Raw genomic sequence first — 18986 nt, forward strand, 5'->3', positions numbered from 1 at the left:
ATATATATATATATATAAGTTTAAATCACAAGAGCTCCTATAGTAAGAAGATTTTGCGCATTTTAGAGTATAAAAATGGTGCATATTTGAATCTAACACCGTATATTTATTTCTCAAATTAATTTAAATGATATAATTTTGAGTCGAACATGAACAAAAATATGCAAATCGAGTCGAACATAGACACATGTTCATGAGCAATTTCGAACATAAGTTAATTTTGAATAGAGTTGGTTTTGAACGAGCAAAGCCTAAGCTCGCTCAGGCTCCACTGGTTTACACTACTTATATTGTACGAGGGCTTGTTTGTTTCGATTAGTGTCCCAAGAGTATTGTGTTTTCTTCATAATCATCACTTACATAAAACGTTGACTAACTGAAGTAAGTAAACAATGTAAGTAATAATCACCTGACTGAGGACTGTTATGATCAAAGAGTCACCGATAGCAAACCACTGATCACTTATCCCAAACTCTCGATTTAATCCGGTGACAAGAAGTACCTGAAAAAAACAATTAAACAATCTGCAACCTGATTAGCCGGCAGAGATGGAAACAAGAATAAGTGCCCCCTAAGGTATGGCAAGATAAGCACCTGAGTCATCCCAACAACTGAACCAATAATGGTTGTTGCAAGAAAAATTTTCCTTAAGGGGACATTCTTTAGAAATGTGTTGTACGTACCAACACCAACCAAGGATGCCACAGAAGTAACAAGTTTGACACGTCCCATGAATTCTGGAGTAAAACCAAGTTTGTTTGTGCTGTACGAAAATTGTAATGAAGTTAGCAAAAACATATATCAGGAAAATTTAATTTGCAGTGCCAAATAAGGACAATTGGACGGAAAATGAAATTGTTTAAAATAAATGATTTACTACATCTCTTATAAGCACTTTTAGTTCATCTCACTTTCACTATTGAGTCTGCAAGTTCGAATATTAGCTTAAAAAATTACTGGGTTTTTAATTATATGCAAGTAATGCAACCTGGAGCAAATAAATGCACATATAAATAATAATCTTTTACTCGCATCCACGATGTTGACCCATTTGAAGAAAATGGACCTTATATACATCAGTTTTGGGCATATAAATTAAGAACTCCCATTTTCTATGTGGACTTATTTGAGAAGGGTAACGTTATTCATTATATATTGAATAGTTACCTTGCTTAAACAAACATTTTCTCCTTGCATACAAGATATGTACATCCCTATGAACCTAATGGCGAGCTAAAAAGGTTACAGAACTTTTTAAGAAAATTTTATCTAAAAATACTATGCAACCAAATGGTAGGCCCAACTAAACTTATTTTAAATTACCGCAAAATTACTTCTAAAAAGCCAGATTTATAAGACTTCACAAGATTTTAGGAGCTTTTGATTGATCTCCAAAAGAATGTGACCCTCAAGGCCTCAACTAAGGTGCCTGAGAAGTTAAGTTTACAGTTCTGTTACTTGATATACACAAACACAAATATCAGAAAGAGATGCATAATCAAGAGTACATCTACAAATAGGTGAAGCTATATACACCTTTTGAACAAAAGAGGAAATGTAACTATATAAAAATTCATAGGTGATTCGTTGGTAATCTAAAGTGAATGCATCCACCAAGAAAAATTCCATTTTGCATTTTGCATGTGCCAGGGTATTTAGTGTCAAGACTCAAAGAAGGGAATCTAGCTGAAACTGACACACTGAATCGTGATACTCCTGTACCATTCAGTTACAACTAAATCCTATCCTTACTTCTATAAATACCTTTATAATTGCCTGAACATTGACTCGGTTCTGATTTTTCAATTTTCTGCTTTCTCCTTTATCAATTCTGCTTTCCTGCTTCTTTCCTCTCTTCTAAATCTGTCAGGCTGTAAAGAATCTGTGAAGTCTACATGGTATCAGGGCCTACGCACAGCTGCAATTTAAGGTTATCGCTATGAATTCCTCATCCAACTCCTCTGCAAATGTTGCTACCCCTACCTCCAGCTCTACCTCAAAGCCAGATGACAAACCCATACCCACCCAACTGAAATTTCTCATGGCTAACATCAAGAACATCATATCAATTCAGCTTGCTCCTGATAATCACCCTGCTCAGAATATTCGGATCGTGAAATTATTTCAATGCAATGGATACAGAAGATTCTTGAATGGATCTTGCAGCTAGCGTGATCACTACAGCATCGATTCCATGTGTAACTCTATGTCAAATCCTGATTACATCAAATAGACACATAGATCAACATCTTACTGCCGACCTATATTCGATTTTCTCCCCTTCTCCCCTTCCCTTATTCCTGAATTATGAAAACAGCTACGAAATATGGCACACTTTGGAATGTCACTTCCAATCTACCAGTCGTTCTCGGATTATCCAACTAAATAATGAGTTAAACAACATTTTCATGAAAAACGATAACCCGATCTCTTTCTACCACCGGAGCAAATCTTGATTCGGAGGACATTGTCCTTTATACTCTCAACACCTTATTGTGCATTTAGGAACTCAATATAGCTCAAGAAGCCTCCAAAGAATTATATCAATCTCAGCAAACTGCTCTTATGGCTACCACAGGATGCAGTAGAAATCGCAATTTCAACAGCGGTGGAACTTCTCCAGCACCACAGTCAAATAATCCTACTTGCAACCCCAAATCCCCTTCCATCATTTGCCAAATTTGTAACAAACCTGGGCATTCAGCCTTCAAATGCTGGTATAGGCATGATAAAACTTAGCAAACCCCAGCTGCCTTACTTTCTGAATTCCAAACCAACTCTCAAAACAGTTGGTACCTCAACAGCGGCACAAATGAACATTTAACAACTGATCAAAATCAAATCACAAATGCACAAGAATACAAAGGAAAAAGTTCAATCACTGTTGAAAATGGACAATAACTACGCATAACACACTAGCCAAGGTCTTCACCCAACACCTACATGTAAGTTACTCCTACACAACCTCCACAATGTACCCAATCTTGCCTACAACTTATCTCCATCCACAAACTCACATCTAATAATTCTTGCTCTATCACATTTACTGCTAGTGGACATTCTATTAAGGATGTGCAAACCAATCAAAAACTTCTAAAGGGACCCTGTGTGCTTGGACTCTACCTCATACAAAGATCACCTACAACCAAAATTCCTTCAAGATTGCTTGCTCACCATTCAACAGATCCCCAATTTATGGCATGTCGTCTCGGGCACCTATCTCTCAAGATTCAATCATCATTAGCCAAAAGCATACAAACTCTTTGTTCTAAATAAAAAAATTTACAATTTATTTCATGTCACATAGCTAAAAATCATTAATTTTCATTCATTACATCTACATCGCATGCATCCCATCCTTAAGAAGTCATATATTATGATGTATGGGGCCCTTCCCTTGCCACATCTCCGCAACTCTATAAATACTACGTTATTTTTTTAGTAATTGTTCTCGTTATTCATGGGTTTATCCACTTCGCCATAAAAATAAAATCATTAATAATTTTGTTGACTTCAAAAATCTGGTGGAGAGAATTTAAGAAACCTATCAAAACCCTTTGCACTACCGGGGGGGGACAAATACCTAAACACAATTTGCACTAACCTCATTAGACAATGGGGCATGCATCATCAATACACTTGCCCCATAATCCTAGAAAAAATGACATTACTGAAAGAAAGCATCGCCACCTCATTGAGACTGTTCACACACTCCTAAATGAAGCATCCTTGCCTCTATATCTTTGGATTGATACCATGCTGACCGCCTGTTATAATTTAAATGTTTGCCCTTCACAAAGATCAATTTGAAGTTTCCATATGAACTCTTACATCCCCGTCCAACCACTTACAACCACCTCAAAGTCTATGGATGCCAATGTTTTCCTTGGCTCTGACTATACTCCAAAAACAAGCTCCTCCCACTCTCAAAAAGCTGTAAATTCATTCGATACGCTGCCTCACAAAAGGAATACAAATGCCTTGATCATCAAACAAAGAAAGTCTATATTTCCAGGCATGTTATATTCAATAAAGCTATTTTCCCATGTCACAACGCCTACAAGCCCAAAGCTCGCCAAAATCCCCCTCCTCTTGACCGTCCTCCGCCCCTTGTTCCTACATCCACCATACAACCGACATTTCACCCTACTCAGCTAACTTTATTTCTCGACCCACCGAAAGATACCATACCACTATCCTTCAATCACCTCATGCAACCCATATCTCTACCAATCCAATCCTCTACTCACTCCGCAACAATGGAATCCTTTGCAAACCCACAAACAAATGGTCATTATAAACCAAGACAAAACCAAAATTTAACACATCAACTCCACCCTTCTTATCCAACTTGCTACACTGCGGCTATCAAACACCCTCATTGGCGCAAAGCCATGTCAGTCGAATTCCAAGCTTTGCAATCCCAAGGTACATGGGTCTTAGTACCCCATCCCCAAATTAAAATATACTGGGATGTAAGTGAACATTTAAAACCAAGCTGAAAATAGATGGGTCTATTGCTGCCAGATACAAAGCTCGTTTAGTTGCGTAAGGATTCAAACAATATCCATGACTTGATCATGCTGAAACTTTAAGCCACGTGGCCAAAATATCCACAATTCGTATGTTTCTCACTATTGATCTAGCACGTAACTGGCTTGTACTTCAACTTGATGTCTCAAATGCTTTCCTTCATGGTCATCTTACCGAGACGATTTATATGCAACAACCTCATAGCTTTAACAAAAAGCAGCTCCCAATCACGTTTCTCTCCTCAAAAATGCTCTCTAAAGCCTAAAGCAAGCCTCCCCCCAATGGTTTGCCAATCTTAAAAACTACCGTCAAACCCTCAGCTTCACCCAAGTTCTGTTAATCCATCTTCATTCTGCTTTCAACAAAATTCCAGTCAAGTCTATCTATTTATATATGTTGATAACATATTGCTTACCGGAAATAACCAAACCCCCATCAGAAACATTCTCACTAGCTTCAACAAAAGATTCATGATTAAAAATCTAGGTGCTATTTCTCAGTTTCTTGGAATTTCAGCCAAATCAAGATCTGCTTGATTCTACCAAGATCAATTTTAATACGCCCAAAGCATTTTATCCACATCCAGCATGGCTGATTCCAACTGGTTACCAATCCTTCATCCGGGAAGAATGATATTACTACTGACAAAGTCACTGAATTCTCAAACCCATCATTTTATCATCAAATTTTACCATCGCAACATGATTTCCAACAGCTCAAACACATATTCCCATACATTCAAGGAACCAAACACATTGGTCTACCATATTGAGAAATAAATTAAAGCATACACCGTATGTTGATTCGGACTGAGTTGGAGATCCCATAGATTGCAAATCTACTATTAACTATTGTGTTTTCTTTGGTAACACCATAATCTCACAGTCTGTTAAAAAACAACCAACTATTGCTCGCTCTTCCACCAAAGCTGAGTTCCGAGCCCTTGCCACTCCAACCACTGATATCATTTGGTTAGGACATCTTCTGCAAGAATTCAATATTTTTGTGCCCCATGCCACTTCATTATATTGTGACAATACTTCTGCCATTGCACTCACGAACAACCCTATTTCTATGCAAGAACTAAACATATAGAGAAAGATAATCATTTTATCAGGGAATGCATAAAGAACAATCACATTGTTGTACATCACATAGCTAGAGAAGACCAGCTACCAGATGTATTCACGAAATCCCTCACAAACGCCTGCTTCAAACACTTATGTTCCAAGCTGACTGTCTCACCGGAGAACGGCATCTTGAGGTGGGGTGTCAAGACTCAATAAAGGAATCTAAAACTAACATAACTGAATCGTAATATTCCTGTACCATGCATTTACAACCGAATGCTATCCTTACTTCTATAAATACCTTTGTAATTGCCCGGAACATTGCTTCAGCTCTGATTATTCAAGTTTCTGCTCTCCTGGTTCTTTCCTTCCTACTGCATTTCTGTCTGGCCGTAAAGAATTAGTGCAGTTTACACCTAGACGTGTTACACAACGACCTAACTTGATTGAGTGAGAAATAGGCAAGATTTAATAAGATGTTACTCCTAAGTAATGCGGCACAACTTAATTAAAACTATGCTCAACAGTTCCAGCTTTCTAGAAGTCCCAGGAGAGAGATTCAGGGCTTTGTAAACCTAAATTATTTTACTACAAGCAATATGTTTGATACAAGAAAGATAAAACCACCCTTCTATTTTAATCGTCTGCTTGATCAATTCTTAATGCTAGAAAAAGCTAGGATAGAATTAAAGCACTGTGACAAGTGAGCTTGTTGGAGAGGTGTTGGAGGCCACTACAATGCACGGGGAGAAGGGTTGTGAAACATAAAGGAGGAAGATAGGACGGTTTAAGTCTGGATTGTAAAGATGATTTTATTGTTTTATTTCTTATCCAATTGAGGGTTTAATATACTTCTAAGGAAATCAAATTAAGAAACTAACAAGTCGAAACAAATAAAAAAAGGAAAAGAAAACTATGAAACAGCACTATTTGCAAGGATTCACAAATCCATAAATAAATAAGAAATCAAATAACAAAAGAAACAAACACAACAAGCATCCTTTTATTCACTGATTCTAAAATCTATAAACAATAAAACAAATAGCAAACTCCAAACTTCAAAATAGTAGCAAATTAGAGACCAAAACTTCCATAAAATCTGGCAAGTTTCCTTCTTAGTTTGGCTTTTGCAGCCCATCTGGATCCTCTAAATCATGGCTCCCCTTTTCAAGCTCATTCGGTCCTATAAATAATAATATATAAGGATAAGATGAAAGAACTTCACTACTTCAAGAAACCTGCTTATTTTGTGGGAGTTACCCCTTCATGGCAAAATTTTACGGGTCTCATCTTAATCGAGGTGGTCTTCATGTCGATGATTCAATCCTCCGTAATGAACCTTTGGTCGACGTTAAAATTTTCCACAACAAAAAAGTCACCTTTCTATGCTCTTCACGGCTGATTAACAATAAAGCAATTCCATTATGTAATATGTACTCCTGCAACCCGTATGAATCACCTATTAGATCCGCCTGTCATGTTCATGACAAATGACATAGAACTCAATAACCCCTAAAATCATGACTAGATAATTATTAACACCTTAGATTTAGGACTTCAAATTCCATGACAACTAAGCATGGCTGGAAAGCTTTAGCGGGGTGAAGACAATCTTCCATGCAAGTTCATGCTGACAAGTGATAAGTATGTCACTAGCTATTTCATTCAAGCATCCAACTTTTCAGTGGCATGCTTGATGCTAGAGAGAAAAACAACCCCTAAAATACTATAACTCTCTGCCATCCGTAGCTTGATCAATTCTTGTTGTGGAAGAAAAAGCAGGTCTGGGAGGTCACAATAAACTTCTTGGATGGATATCGGAGGATTCCAGATTTGTTGATAGTTGTCAAAGACGAACTTGGAGTAGAATAAGCAAGAAGGGAGACAGCGGATGATGCATAGTATAAGTTTAAACCAAAGGCAGAAAATTCATACTTTATTCATTGCCCCAACGAGTGTTTGAATAAATTTACAAGGATCATAAATATTAAAAATAACAAGAAAACAAATAACCAAGAAAATAAACCCAAAAAAAAAACGTTTTTTTCAAGGATTCTACATATCCATAAAAAAGGAATCCAAATAAACTATCTTATTTTTATAAGGATTGTACAAATTCATAAACAATAAAAAAATAATAAAACTCTTTAATCCAAAATCCTAGCTAACTGGAAACTAATTCTTATTTGGGAATCTCGTATGCCATTTTTCTTGCTAGGTTTTTTCAGCATGTCAGATTCCTCCTGGGTTATTACCCGATGTGCTGAAAATCAAGCCAGGTTTGGCTAGCATGTCATACTCAAGTGAGTTGCCAAAATTTAAATAATTTGTGGTGAAAATTATGCAAGTTGGAAAGATCTAAAACTATGGGTGTGTTTATTTCGATTGTGATTGTAGAAAATCTCAATTCAAAAACTGTTGTAGGAAATCTGTTGTTCAGAAGTTAATGTTTCAGAAACAGTTGATCTGCTTTGAAACACACAATTCTGAAAGTGTTGCATGTGAAATCAATCCAATGATAATTTTTAAAGTTATCTTCAAACACAATTCCATAACATTTAAGGCGAACATTAACCTAATCTTAAATTTATTGCCGAATTACTTTAGCTCATTTTCAATAATATATTTCTGTAAATTAATGATTTGTACATAATAATGCGAGAAACAAAAAAATAAGTTAAAAGAAGAGGAGATATAGAATTTGTATAATTAATGATTATCACTAGAGTCCTTTGTATTTATATATCAATGTAAAACTCTAATTTTTACATTGATGCCATCCAAATCTTTCATAAAAAAGAACAAATAACAAAATGACAATATGCCAAACTCATAAATGTGAATGCAAAACAATCCTTGTTGAGCAAAATCTGTAGTTAGGGAACTAATAACAACCGAATAAGCCATGCTTCTTCCACCATAGAGTCACACTTCAAATTTACATCAGCTGCTTTATAACGATTTGCATTAAAGAGAATTGTGTGGAGTATATGTAAGTTTACCTTCAGCATACTGCTTTATAATTTAACCACATGAAAAATGAAAGAATACCTTCCATAAATCTTCTGAAGGAGATAAATAAAACCAGTAACAAAAAATACTTTCAGAACAGTCAAATCATTCAGCCGCCATGCTTTTGGGGACATTGTTTTGGAAGCTTTCAATCAAAATAATATTTTTTTCCAAATCTCAACTGATTTTACACCAAGCAAATAACAACCACTTTGAGTTCGACAGGCATTTTGTATGCAGGGTCACATAAAACAAGCAAATAACAAATGGCTGCTGATAAAATTCCAAAACTGAACACAGGTTGCTCCAAATAGCAGGAAAACCTCAAAACAAAATAACGCAAATAGGAAGAAAACATTTGAGGTGGATTGAATGCCCATCACTCTTTTAAAGCAGGTCATTTCAAATAGCAAGCAAACAGTTCGGATAGCCTAAGAAATCAAATTTAAAGCAGGTAATTTCCACTTTAAGCCCAAATTTAAGACCACCACATCCTTCCAAACTTCGGATGGATTAATTTAATATCAATGAATCAATTGCCTGTGGTGCTTCAAGAAAATAACCGCTGAAATTGCCTTTAAATTTTCTCTTATGAAACTCTACTTTAAAATCTTCAATTTAAAATCCAACTAAAGTAGCACGAGGCATGAGTGCATCATAATTTCCTTCCCCAAGAGGTTGGCATGAAAATGTTTCACCATTTAATATAGTACCAGCAACTCTGCCATAAGTAGAATAATTCTTTTAAGCCATTGGAACATTAATGAGCGACAAACAATGAGAATCCCATCCTGCAGCAAAATGGCATCCATTTAATAACCACTAGCATTAAATGTACATTTTCCAAACTTTTCTTTTTTTTTTGTCGATTCAAAGCTACAGGTAGAGCACCCTGCTGTGCGGGTTCAAATATGACATCGAATTGCATATCCACGGATTAGTATCCATAAATCCTAGTGGTAATGGCAGGACTGGTTACCTAAGAATAACTTGGCCATCCAAAGATGCCGCATATCTCCATTGGAAGCATATGGATATCATCACATAATAAATTCTTTCAGTTGCAAAAATCATTCAAATAAACATTCATGGCAAAGTAACACATATAACCAACATACAATTATCTAGGTAGATAAATGAAAATAAATATCCAACTACAGCATAGTTAATAACTTGAGATAAGTTTGCAGCCCATATGAAAGAAGTTCCCAAAAGAAGAAGAAGAAAACATATGAAGGCTTAACTTGAAATAGCTTCCATTACCAAGACAAGAGCATACCTTTGCAACTTTAATATTTTCTATAGAGTTGAATAACATCAACTTCCATAGAGTTGAATAACAACATCTATGGAGATAGTCAAAACCAGTACATGATCATCCCATAAGGTATAAATAGATGTAAAAAACCTAAGCTAATGTGTATTCCAACTCTGATGTATAATTTATGTTCACATGACTCCAGCAATGTTAGCTTTAATAGATTGGGCTTTTGGTACATGGTGCATTTCTCAGTAAAATGTAGCAACTTTTACTAAAAAATTAAGTAAAAATCTAAAGAGTGTATAAAACAGTAACTCTTTCACATACTAATTTCCTAATCAGAAGAATCTCGAAATGAAGCAGCTACCAACAACTAACTAAAAAAGTTTTGCTGCAAAAATTATCAAATAAATCCCATAAAGTCATCTGTAAATGGCCCAACCTATTGTGCATCATCTTCTTATTTAAAAAAAACATAAGTTTGCACACATACCACACAGTTCTTATGTATTTACATATATAACACCCTTGGTTTGATATTCATAGTCACAGCACCTTCACGTGACTCAAATTTGAGTGGTATGCATGTGAATATAAATGTTTAGGTGTTAGATATGTAAATCACAGTTATAGGTGCTTCAGAAATGGATGGAAGTGTAAGATGTAAATCCTGCTACCGACAAAGCCTCATTTTTACAACATCTAAAATCAGAAAATACAGATCTTCCTAAAGATTATCTTCGCCAGCTGATTATTATCCCACATGCAACATAGAATTAAAAAAAGAAGAAGAAGAAGAAGAGAAGAATAGTGAGAAAGTGATGAATACTTCTCAAAACTTACAGGAAGAATAAAACATCAAATTCAAAGAAGCGGGGATCACAAGGGAGATGCCCACCGAGTGGCAAAAGCCTTCGAGAAGAGATTCGAGTGTTGGAAGGAAGAGAAATGGAAGATGGAAGTTCTCACCTAAAGGGCAACTGGAATCAGTTGGCGATGATGTCGCTTCGGGAAGGAATCGGCTGTGCTAGGCTGGAGACTTCACGAATGCTGTGAACCGCACACCCATCCACGTGTTTGAGTTGTTATTATCAGCAGAACGGCGTTCACAAACCCGAAGGCTCGAACCGGCGAAACAAACAATGTGCAAACGCGGTTTTGAGCCGGCAGTGTTTCAAAAAGCATAAACAAACAGGCCCTTAGATTAGGTTTGTTGCATGGAATTTGGAGAACTTTAACAAAAAAAATAATAAAAGACTGTAGATGGAGGATGATGTCACCAATGAAACACGATACTCTAAGAACCCAATGTTATCTCATCAGTTGAAATTTACTCTTGATAAAACTGGAACTATTAGTAGAACAATTGAATTGTTAGAGAAAAAAACTCCAGATATAGAGAACTATAGAAAAGTTTGGAGCATGAGCGTTCACTATACTATAATAAGCCCTCAACATTGAAGGTTGGGTTGATGCTAATGTTAGAGAAGCAAAGTTGGAAGACAAAAGTGTAAATCGGGCTGAGCTATTAAACTTGATCATTTAAAAGAAGGGAAGACAGGACATTTAGATCAGAATACCTCTGTATGATCATCCCATAGAAGAGAAGATCAGACCGTCATTGTTAATGAAAGGGGCAATCATGACTTAGGGTCTGTTTGGAAGCTATTCATATTCCCATAGAAGAGAAGATCAGACCATCATTGTGAGAAGGACTCTCGTGAGGAACTCAAGTAGAAGGACGAACATTAACAGGAGGTCACTTAGAGGTCCTTTGAAACACATCATTCTCAAAATTTTAAAACCAGATTCCAATTTCAATTAGTTTTAGCAAATGAAAGTGTTGCGTAAAAGAGGCATTTTTGTTCGACGCCATCACTGAATATTCCAACTAAATTATTATTTATGTTTTAACTCCATAATAACAAATTAGTCAACCACATAAACAAGCAAAGATAAAAAGAATTCCTTGTATCCAGTTCTTCATCCAACTAAAACTAATGACCATTTGCTGCCAAATTAATAAGCTTCTGATAAATATGTCATAGCAAATGATTACAGAGGCATTGAAATAAAACACAAGTTCCAGAGCTCACAGTATATAATAATTGGGCAATATGTGAATATGAAACAGAGAGGCAAAAGCAAAGAGGACTGGTCAAAAGCGTACGTGAAGTAGAACATGGCAGAATCAGAATGGGGTGTAGCTTGCCAAAGAAATATGAACAATGAAGGCAAAAATATCTCTGGTTGCCTGACAGAATTCCATAACTGACTAATGCTTTGTTTGCAACTTTCCAATAAACTTAAGCCAGATGTTGACATATTATAACCTCTCACAGATGCCATTGCTTGCTCTTTAACCAAAATTGCAACAACTGAAGTCATCAGAGGAAGAATGGCTGTAACACCAAAAACAAACCTGCAATTGATGTATTTTTAGGTTTAGTTGATAATGGTTGAATCCATCTAAAAGCAAAACATGTCAACCTCAATCTGCATGCTCACCTGACACCATAAGCATCAATCAAAGAACCACTGAAGTATGAGCTCACAATCCCTCCAAAAGCAGAAGATCCCCAGCATAAAGATTGAAGCGATCCAGATGTGCTCTGTGACTCACCACGAGCTCTTTCAACAACCATGGAATCTACAACCTGCATTGTGAATGTAACCATAATGAAGCAAAATAACTAAATATACAATCATATCCAAACAAGGAAACTTTAGATATTTGACTGGACCATAAAACTTGATGAAATGCAGGCAGTAAATCATAATTGTATGTTTACACACTTAATCATCCAAAATTCAAAAAGTATCCTTCATAACTGGATAATCAAATCAAATTCAGTTCAAAAAGAAACCTAGTGGCCAAGAAAACACCAGTGAACAAGGTAACCATCACACTTTTAGTTAAAAAAAATTGGTCCAACGGCTAATTTTGATAACAGGGATTACCAAGATCAATAAAGCTGACCGGAGAAGTATCATTCATCACAGGAACAAAATAAGAAACTATTATTTAATTCTCATAATTAAAACAGGCATGAAGGAGAGCAATTTGGGAGCACAAACATGTCAATTCCAGTTCTACTTCAATGTATTGAAAGATACTTACAACATCTGAAAAAGCAACTGAAAAAGATCCAAGAAGAATGCATGCTGCAGCACCGTACTTGCTGTCAACAAAGGTGGCCATCAAGCTCCATGAAAATGCTCCAAGAAGCCCAGATAGAATAAGGTAAGACCTTCTATGATAGCCAAAAAGTGGGAAGGAGTCGCTGCCATAATGAGTATGTTAGGGATTAACATGCAAATTTTAATCTGATAACACAGAAATGGTCACCTAGAAGAGAGAGCTAAACCTGATAAATCCATAAAGTGGCTTGACCAACCAAGGCAATGAAGCAAAACCAGATATAACAGCTGTCTGAGAAACCAAAACATATGCTGTATCAAATACTAATATCTAACAGTACATGATAGAAGAAGCAAGCATTTGATATCTGCTGAACAGTTGCGTTACATTTGCTTCAAGCCAATCAAGAAGATCTAGAAGAAAAAGTGGCATAATTATTAACAGAAAACAAAAAAAGGAAATATAAAGTTCAACACTTGAGAAAACAGATATGTTCCTTCCACAAGAATTGAAGATTTAAGTGAGATATGGGTTTGAGCGATTCAATAAGCTTGCACCGAAGTACAAAATGAATGGAGCATTGGATCGAGCCATTGAAGGAGCATGAATAATTTAAAAAAAGGATGATAACCAATATAAAATGAAGTTGGAGCTGCCAATTAATAAATGTGGCAACTAACAGGTGAAATCGCATCATCAATCTAATACAGAGCCTCCCAAGGTTCCTATACCAAGGTAGTTCCCTGTTTATGGTGGCAGCGCTGCCCACAGTTCCTACAAATAAGGCTAGACTGGATCTTTTAGGTTTGGCTGGCAGAAAGAACTATACCAATTCCATGTCTCTTATGGCTTCTTTGGGACCGCAACTAGTTTCAAGTGCATTGCGGTTGCAATTATTCGGTGGCTCCAGTGGTTTTTTGAATGAGGTGACAACTTCTTGAGAGGTCAAATTACATTTTACTTGGCTATCATAAATAAAAATCTGCAGTGAATTTTTTTTTGCTAAAGACATATTTCGGGGATTCTATTCATTAATCAAATGTAAGACCGAAATTCTATAAAAGTCTAGTTCCTTCTACAAATTTTAATATTTTCTTGTATTTGAAAAATTAATAGTTAACTATTTCGCAAGAGGCTAATTTATTATTAGTAATTATATAATTAAAAACTTATGAAAGAAAGTAGACATGAATTATGCTACAATTCTCCAAAGCTTAATATAGCGCTTAGAATTTCAAAAATCTTACAATTATCCTCCAGTTGAAACTACTACGCCCATACTTTTGTTCTTTTGTTGCATGCAACAAACAATCTACAGCCAAACGAGCTTTAGAATATGTAGTTTAAATTATCCTTAATAATCATTTTTACCTTCCCCTCGGGGTGTATGGTAGTTTGATTGGAGGGTAATTTATTATTTTTTATGAAATGTACAGTAGATGGGAGACATTTTTCAACTATGCATGTTGGGAAGAAAATGCCCTTTTATTGTGAGCGTTTTGGTCCTTCAATTGATAAATTGCGTACATGGAAGCGTTGGATTTGACCTCTTTCCCCCTGTTATGTCCTCCCCTTTTTTTCCTTTAATTATTTTTCAATATTAGCTGAAAGTGAAATTGAATTTTATCAAACGCACTACAATTTGATTGTAATTTTTTTGTATGAAACTTGAATCACGTGGATGACTTTGATGATCCCAACCAATTATTTTTATTAATTTTTAGTAAAAACCAAAAACATCTACATCTGAACTGTATTTTACCATTTTCAATTTTAATTGCATATAGCAAATAATTCTTTTAAGATTTCATGCTTTATTTCCGGGCATTCCTACAAAAACTGTATGTTTATTGCATTACCTTGCTTGCATCTAATTCTACAATGAAAAACCTTGGCATAAAACATCTTACGTCAACACCAAATAAAATTGCTACATTTTGAATGATACTAACAATGGAAGGAATGAAGTCAGTGCCAAATCAGGTTTCTAAGTGGCACCATTTAGCATGATATGTTTCAAGGGGCGTTAATGGAAAAAAATAAAGGGATTTTTAAAAAGATAGCACTAAAAAGTTTCCTACTTACATATTTCACACCTAAATCTTTATATTTACAAAAATTGAACTTTGTCCGCTTCTGGTTAACTTAAAAATTTTTGCACCGGCGAAACTGCTGGAGTTCTGAAATAAGGTGCAGAAACTGGATCGCAGCAGAAATTTCGGCGAAGCCACTAGAGTTCCGAAACAAGATGGGAAGCAAAAACGTGATCGTGTCAAACAAAACCTCAGAAACTCCAATCTTTCTCCTCCTTCGCCTACAAAGAGTTGCAGCTTTCTAGATTCCCATAAGGTAAAATGGAGTAAAGACTATTTAACTCTGGCCCCCATAACTCGGAACAGATGAAACAAGTGATTTAAGAACATGCATGATTTGGAGATGCATTTTTTGCTGATTGGCAAAGAAGTGCTCGGAGTTAAGGAGGAAGGATATGCCCGAGAAAACATTACAGAATAGTATTGAAGTTCACCGGAGTTCAGATGAGGTTAACGGAGAGAAAGACAGAGTGCACATTTTGTATTTTTTAAGCATATTTAATGCTTTAAATATAAGTATAAAAATTTAAGTGTGAAATATATAAATATGAATGTTTTGAGCGTTATGTACGTAAAAACCTCAAAAATAAATAAGGGTTAGAAAGGAAGGACCTGGATAATATCCTTAAGACAGGTTCAAATATCAATAAAATCATTTCAATTGATAAAATAAAACTTTAGAGCCAATACTAATAATTTTTAGTATTTTGCCATCAGCATCTAAAGATTACGTATTGCCAAGCAAAGTCTGCACCAAACAAGTTCTCCTGAAAAAGGTTACCTAGCAATCCAAAAAGCAAGACTACGAGGAAAATGGAAAGAATCAAATTAGGTAGAGAGAAATGAGAGAAAAAGTAAAATAGTTGTAAAGAGCTTAATAAAGAAGATGACATACTTCTGCAGGATCAAGATGGAGATCATCTTTCAAGTAAAAGCTTACAGCAAGCCTAGCAAGACCAAGTACTCCTTGCACAAAATATACAACTGCAACAGCGATATTATCTGGTGACAAGTCCACCCCAAAACAATTTATGGCACTCAGCCTAGAACTGCTCTTCTTTAAAAGATTTATACTGGAGTATTTCTCCTGAAAATTTTCTCCAGGTGCTTCCTTGACTGAGAGAGCATTCAAGGATGCCGAGCTACCTGTAGAAGTTATATCAATTAAAATCTAAGGTAGATTTAAGTAATGCAAATCATAGCATTTTGAGGAAAGAAAGTCAAAAAATAGATAGTATCTTATGACACGTGCGTCTCTAGCTACTGAACCGGACGTGGCATCTGGATTGCGCGAGCGCTACAAAGCCGAACCGAACAACGCTCCTTGTGATTTCTTTCCAATTTTCAGCATGTTTCCTTGTATCCATCCCACCTTTCTAGTTTTTTTGTGTTGTATTAGAGTTTGGATTGACAGTTCTAGTTGCACCAGCCACATCCCTCCCTTTCATACTCGCTGCCACTCCTAGAAAATCGCTCCAACTGCTGTTATACCTCGTCCCACGCCCCAGAACAGCCGCCCATCATTGTTCCTGTCTTCCCAGCACTCCTCCCCTTTCTCCTAGCTGCCTCCAATCCCAAAAGGCCCACTCCTTTGCTGAGACTGCTCCAGACAGACCTCCTGCATAGATTCATGCTGCTTGCTTGCTGTCCGGAAGCTGGGAAACAGCTGCCTTGCTGTTCCTGCTTGCATACCACCCCTGTCCACCACCTTTCAGACCCTCACCTACCATCTCCACCACCCTTTTGATCCAGCCCTAGCAGGAGTTAGTGTCGTGTTTGTTGCAATTTTAGATTTATGTTTTGTGTGATTGTAATTATCTATTTGATGTTAGTAATAAAAAAAAAATTTCCGTTGTTGCTGGTTAATACCGGTATCATTTGGTATCAGAACTAACCTAAATCTAGTCATATCCTATGATTATCAAAGTACCCCACTGCCTAGCCCAATCTCCTCCAAAAAACCCTTCCCCTTGCTAATTTTCCAAACCGGCCAATAAAAAATTTTATTTCCCACCCTACATCACTCCCATACACCATCAACCATCTAACCAAAAATGAAAAGCCACTAGCCCGAAAATTTGGCATGAAATATCAGAGAAGTTAGGATCTTTAAGTAAAGGTAAATTTGTCATATTTCGACACCCACTTGGATCTAGATGAGTTCATCAAGTCGCTCCAGACCATAGAACATGGATTCAAATACCAGGACATCCCACCAAACAGAATGATAAAATTAGCAACCAGCAAATTAAAGAAGAGTGCATCTCTATGATCAAAGAATATGAAAATTCTTCAACGGCAAGAATGAAATATTAGAATCACTAACTGATCTAAGATAAAATGAGAGATGCAACGCCAGTACCTACCAGTTCATTATAGACACAATGTTCAGACCCTAGCTTCAAAAGTGAATAGTACACCCAGAGTGCTCTTACAGATGGAGTTCAACCCTAGGATCAAGCAGCCAGAGTATAACCAGTGAAACATCCAAGCCGATGTTGACCTCATTTTTTTAGTGAGGTCTAGTCTTCCTCTTAGGGTTTAGGATCTAACCTTAGGGATCTCCCATTGACTATCTTAGAACCTTAGAAATGGGACCCACATTGTTCTAGAAATTCAACCCACTTCTGTCCCCTTCTGGAGTTTCGCGTGTGTCGTATCAACTTCTAGCACTTAGAAGGATGAAACCAACATGAGGAAACCCAAAAAGGATTCCCATAGGACCTTTTGAGTCTTAGGGTGGCCTTTTACACAATTCGTACTCCCGCGCATAAAACTTTGTAATTCGGAGAGTCGACACGTCCGATCGCCACGATTCGCTTCGTTTGCACTGTTACTTGTCGAATGCTCGAGTTAACCTTTTGAAGCGATCGATCGCGGGTCGAAATTTTGTAAAATTTGAATCTTAACGTGTTTTTGACCCGATTGTCGACGACGTCGTCCGAGCGACCCCAGATGACAAAACGGACTACATCGGCACGTCCGGAGCGTCAATTTTTCCTAGGGAGGACACCCATTTTGTTACGTCGCCGCGCGCAAGTAAATCGAATATAATTTAATATATATATATATATATATATATATTAATTTATATTAAAACTATTTTACCCCTTTCCTCTTTAAGCCCGAGAGCCGAGCGAGCTCCTCCTCCACGTGAAAGAAAGTTGACTTCGCTTGCGTCCTTGCCCGACACTCTCTGCCCGCGGCCTTCTTTCCCGAAGCCGTGTCAGTCTCCTTGAGCCGTGGATTTTCTTTTCTTATTAGTTTGACTCTGGGAAGCTTGTTCCCTGGTACACTGGAATGGCATTCCTTCTCTTCTTCTCGATACTTCTTTCGCTGCCATTACTCTCGCCGCTTGGTTCGAGAGACTTCGGTGGCTTCGCCTTCTGTGAGCAGGGACCGTCCCTTTTCTCTTCTTGGCCCGATTCGAGTGTCGTGGACCATTGGGTGTGATCTCTTTTCTCTTCTCCCCTCTTCTCTGCATATAAGGATAGCTTCCTTTGATTTTGAGGTTGTTGAAAAAGTTTGCAAAAAAAAAAAAGAGGAGAGGAATAAATATTTTCGGCTGTGAGGAGATTGGAGAGGGAATTTCTGTGAGAGCACTTCTTTGGGGTGAACTCTTGTGTTGCAGTGCTTTACATTGGCATTAAGGAGGTACCTCTTCTTACCCCTTTTTCTTTGGGGTCCTGTTTCCTTTCGGTTTTCCTCTCTGCCGAGCCTTTGAACTTGGTTCGTTTGGATGATACATCATACTGGTTCACTTTGCTTTTATACATTTTTGAGGTATTCACTTTAAGAGCATGTGAAAGATGAAATGTGAGCATGTTTTAGGATTTAGATTTGAATATTTGCTTAAAACGGTGGAGATATGACAT

At 36.8% G+C, this 18986-nt stretch overlaps 1 protein-coding gene across 2 annotated transcripts in view; it reads right to left on the minus strand.

The window, feature by feature from the left end:
- Positions 1 to 18986, minus strand: part of LOC110024211 (folate-biopterin transporter 1, chloroplastic) — a 42009-nt gene that overhangs the window by 13858 nt on the left and 9165 nt on the right. For both annotated transcript variants that reach the window (XM_020724034.1, XM_020724033.1), the window contains exons 3-9: positions 16007 to 16257; positions 13245 to 13309; positions 12998 to 13160; positions 12385 to 12533; positions 12047 to 12298; positions 595 to 763; positions 410 to 502 (exon numbers count right to left, since the gene is read on the minus strand). In XM_020724034.1, the coding sequence (XP_020579693.1) occupies positions 410 to 502; positions 595 to 763; positions 12047 to 12298; positions 12385 to 12533; positions 12998 to 13160; positions 13245 to 13309; positions 16007 to 16257 (1142 nt within the window). The remainder of the gene's footprint in view (positions 1 to 409; positions 503 to 594; positions 764 to 12046; positions 12299 to 12384; positions 12534 to 12997; positions 13161 to 13244; positions 13310 to 16006; positions 16258 to 18986) is intronic.

Source organism: Phalaenopsis equestris, unplaced genomic scaffold (genome assembly GCF_001263595.1).
Source record: "Phalaenopsis equestris unplaced genomic scaffold, ASM126359v1 Scaffold000251, whole genome shotgun sequence".
Lineage (NCBI taxonomy): Eukaryota > Viridiplantae > Streptophyta > Magnoliopsida > Asparagales > Orchidaceae > Phalaenopsis > Phalaenopsis equestris.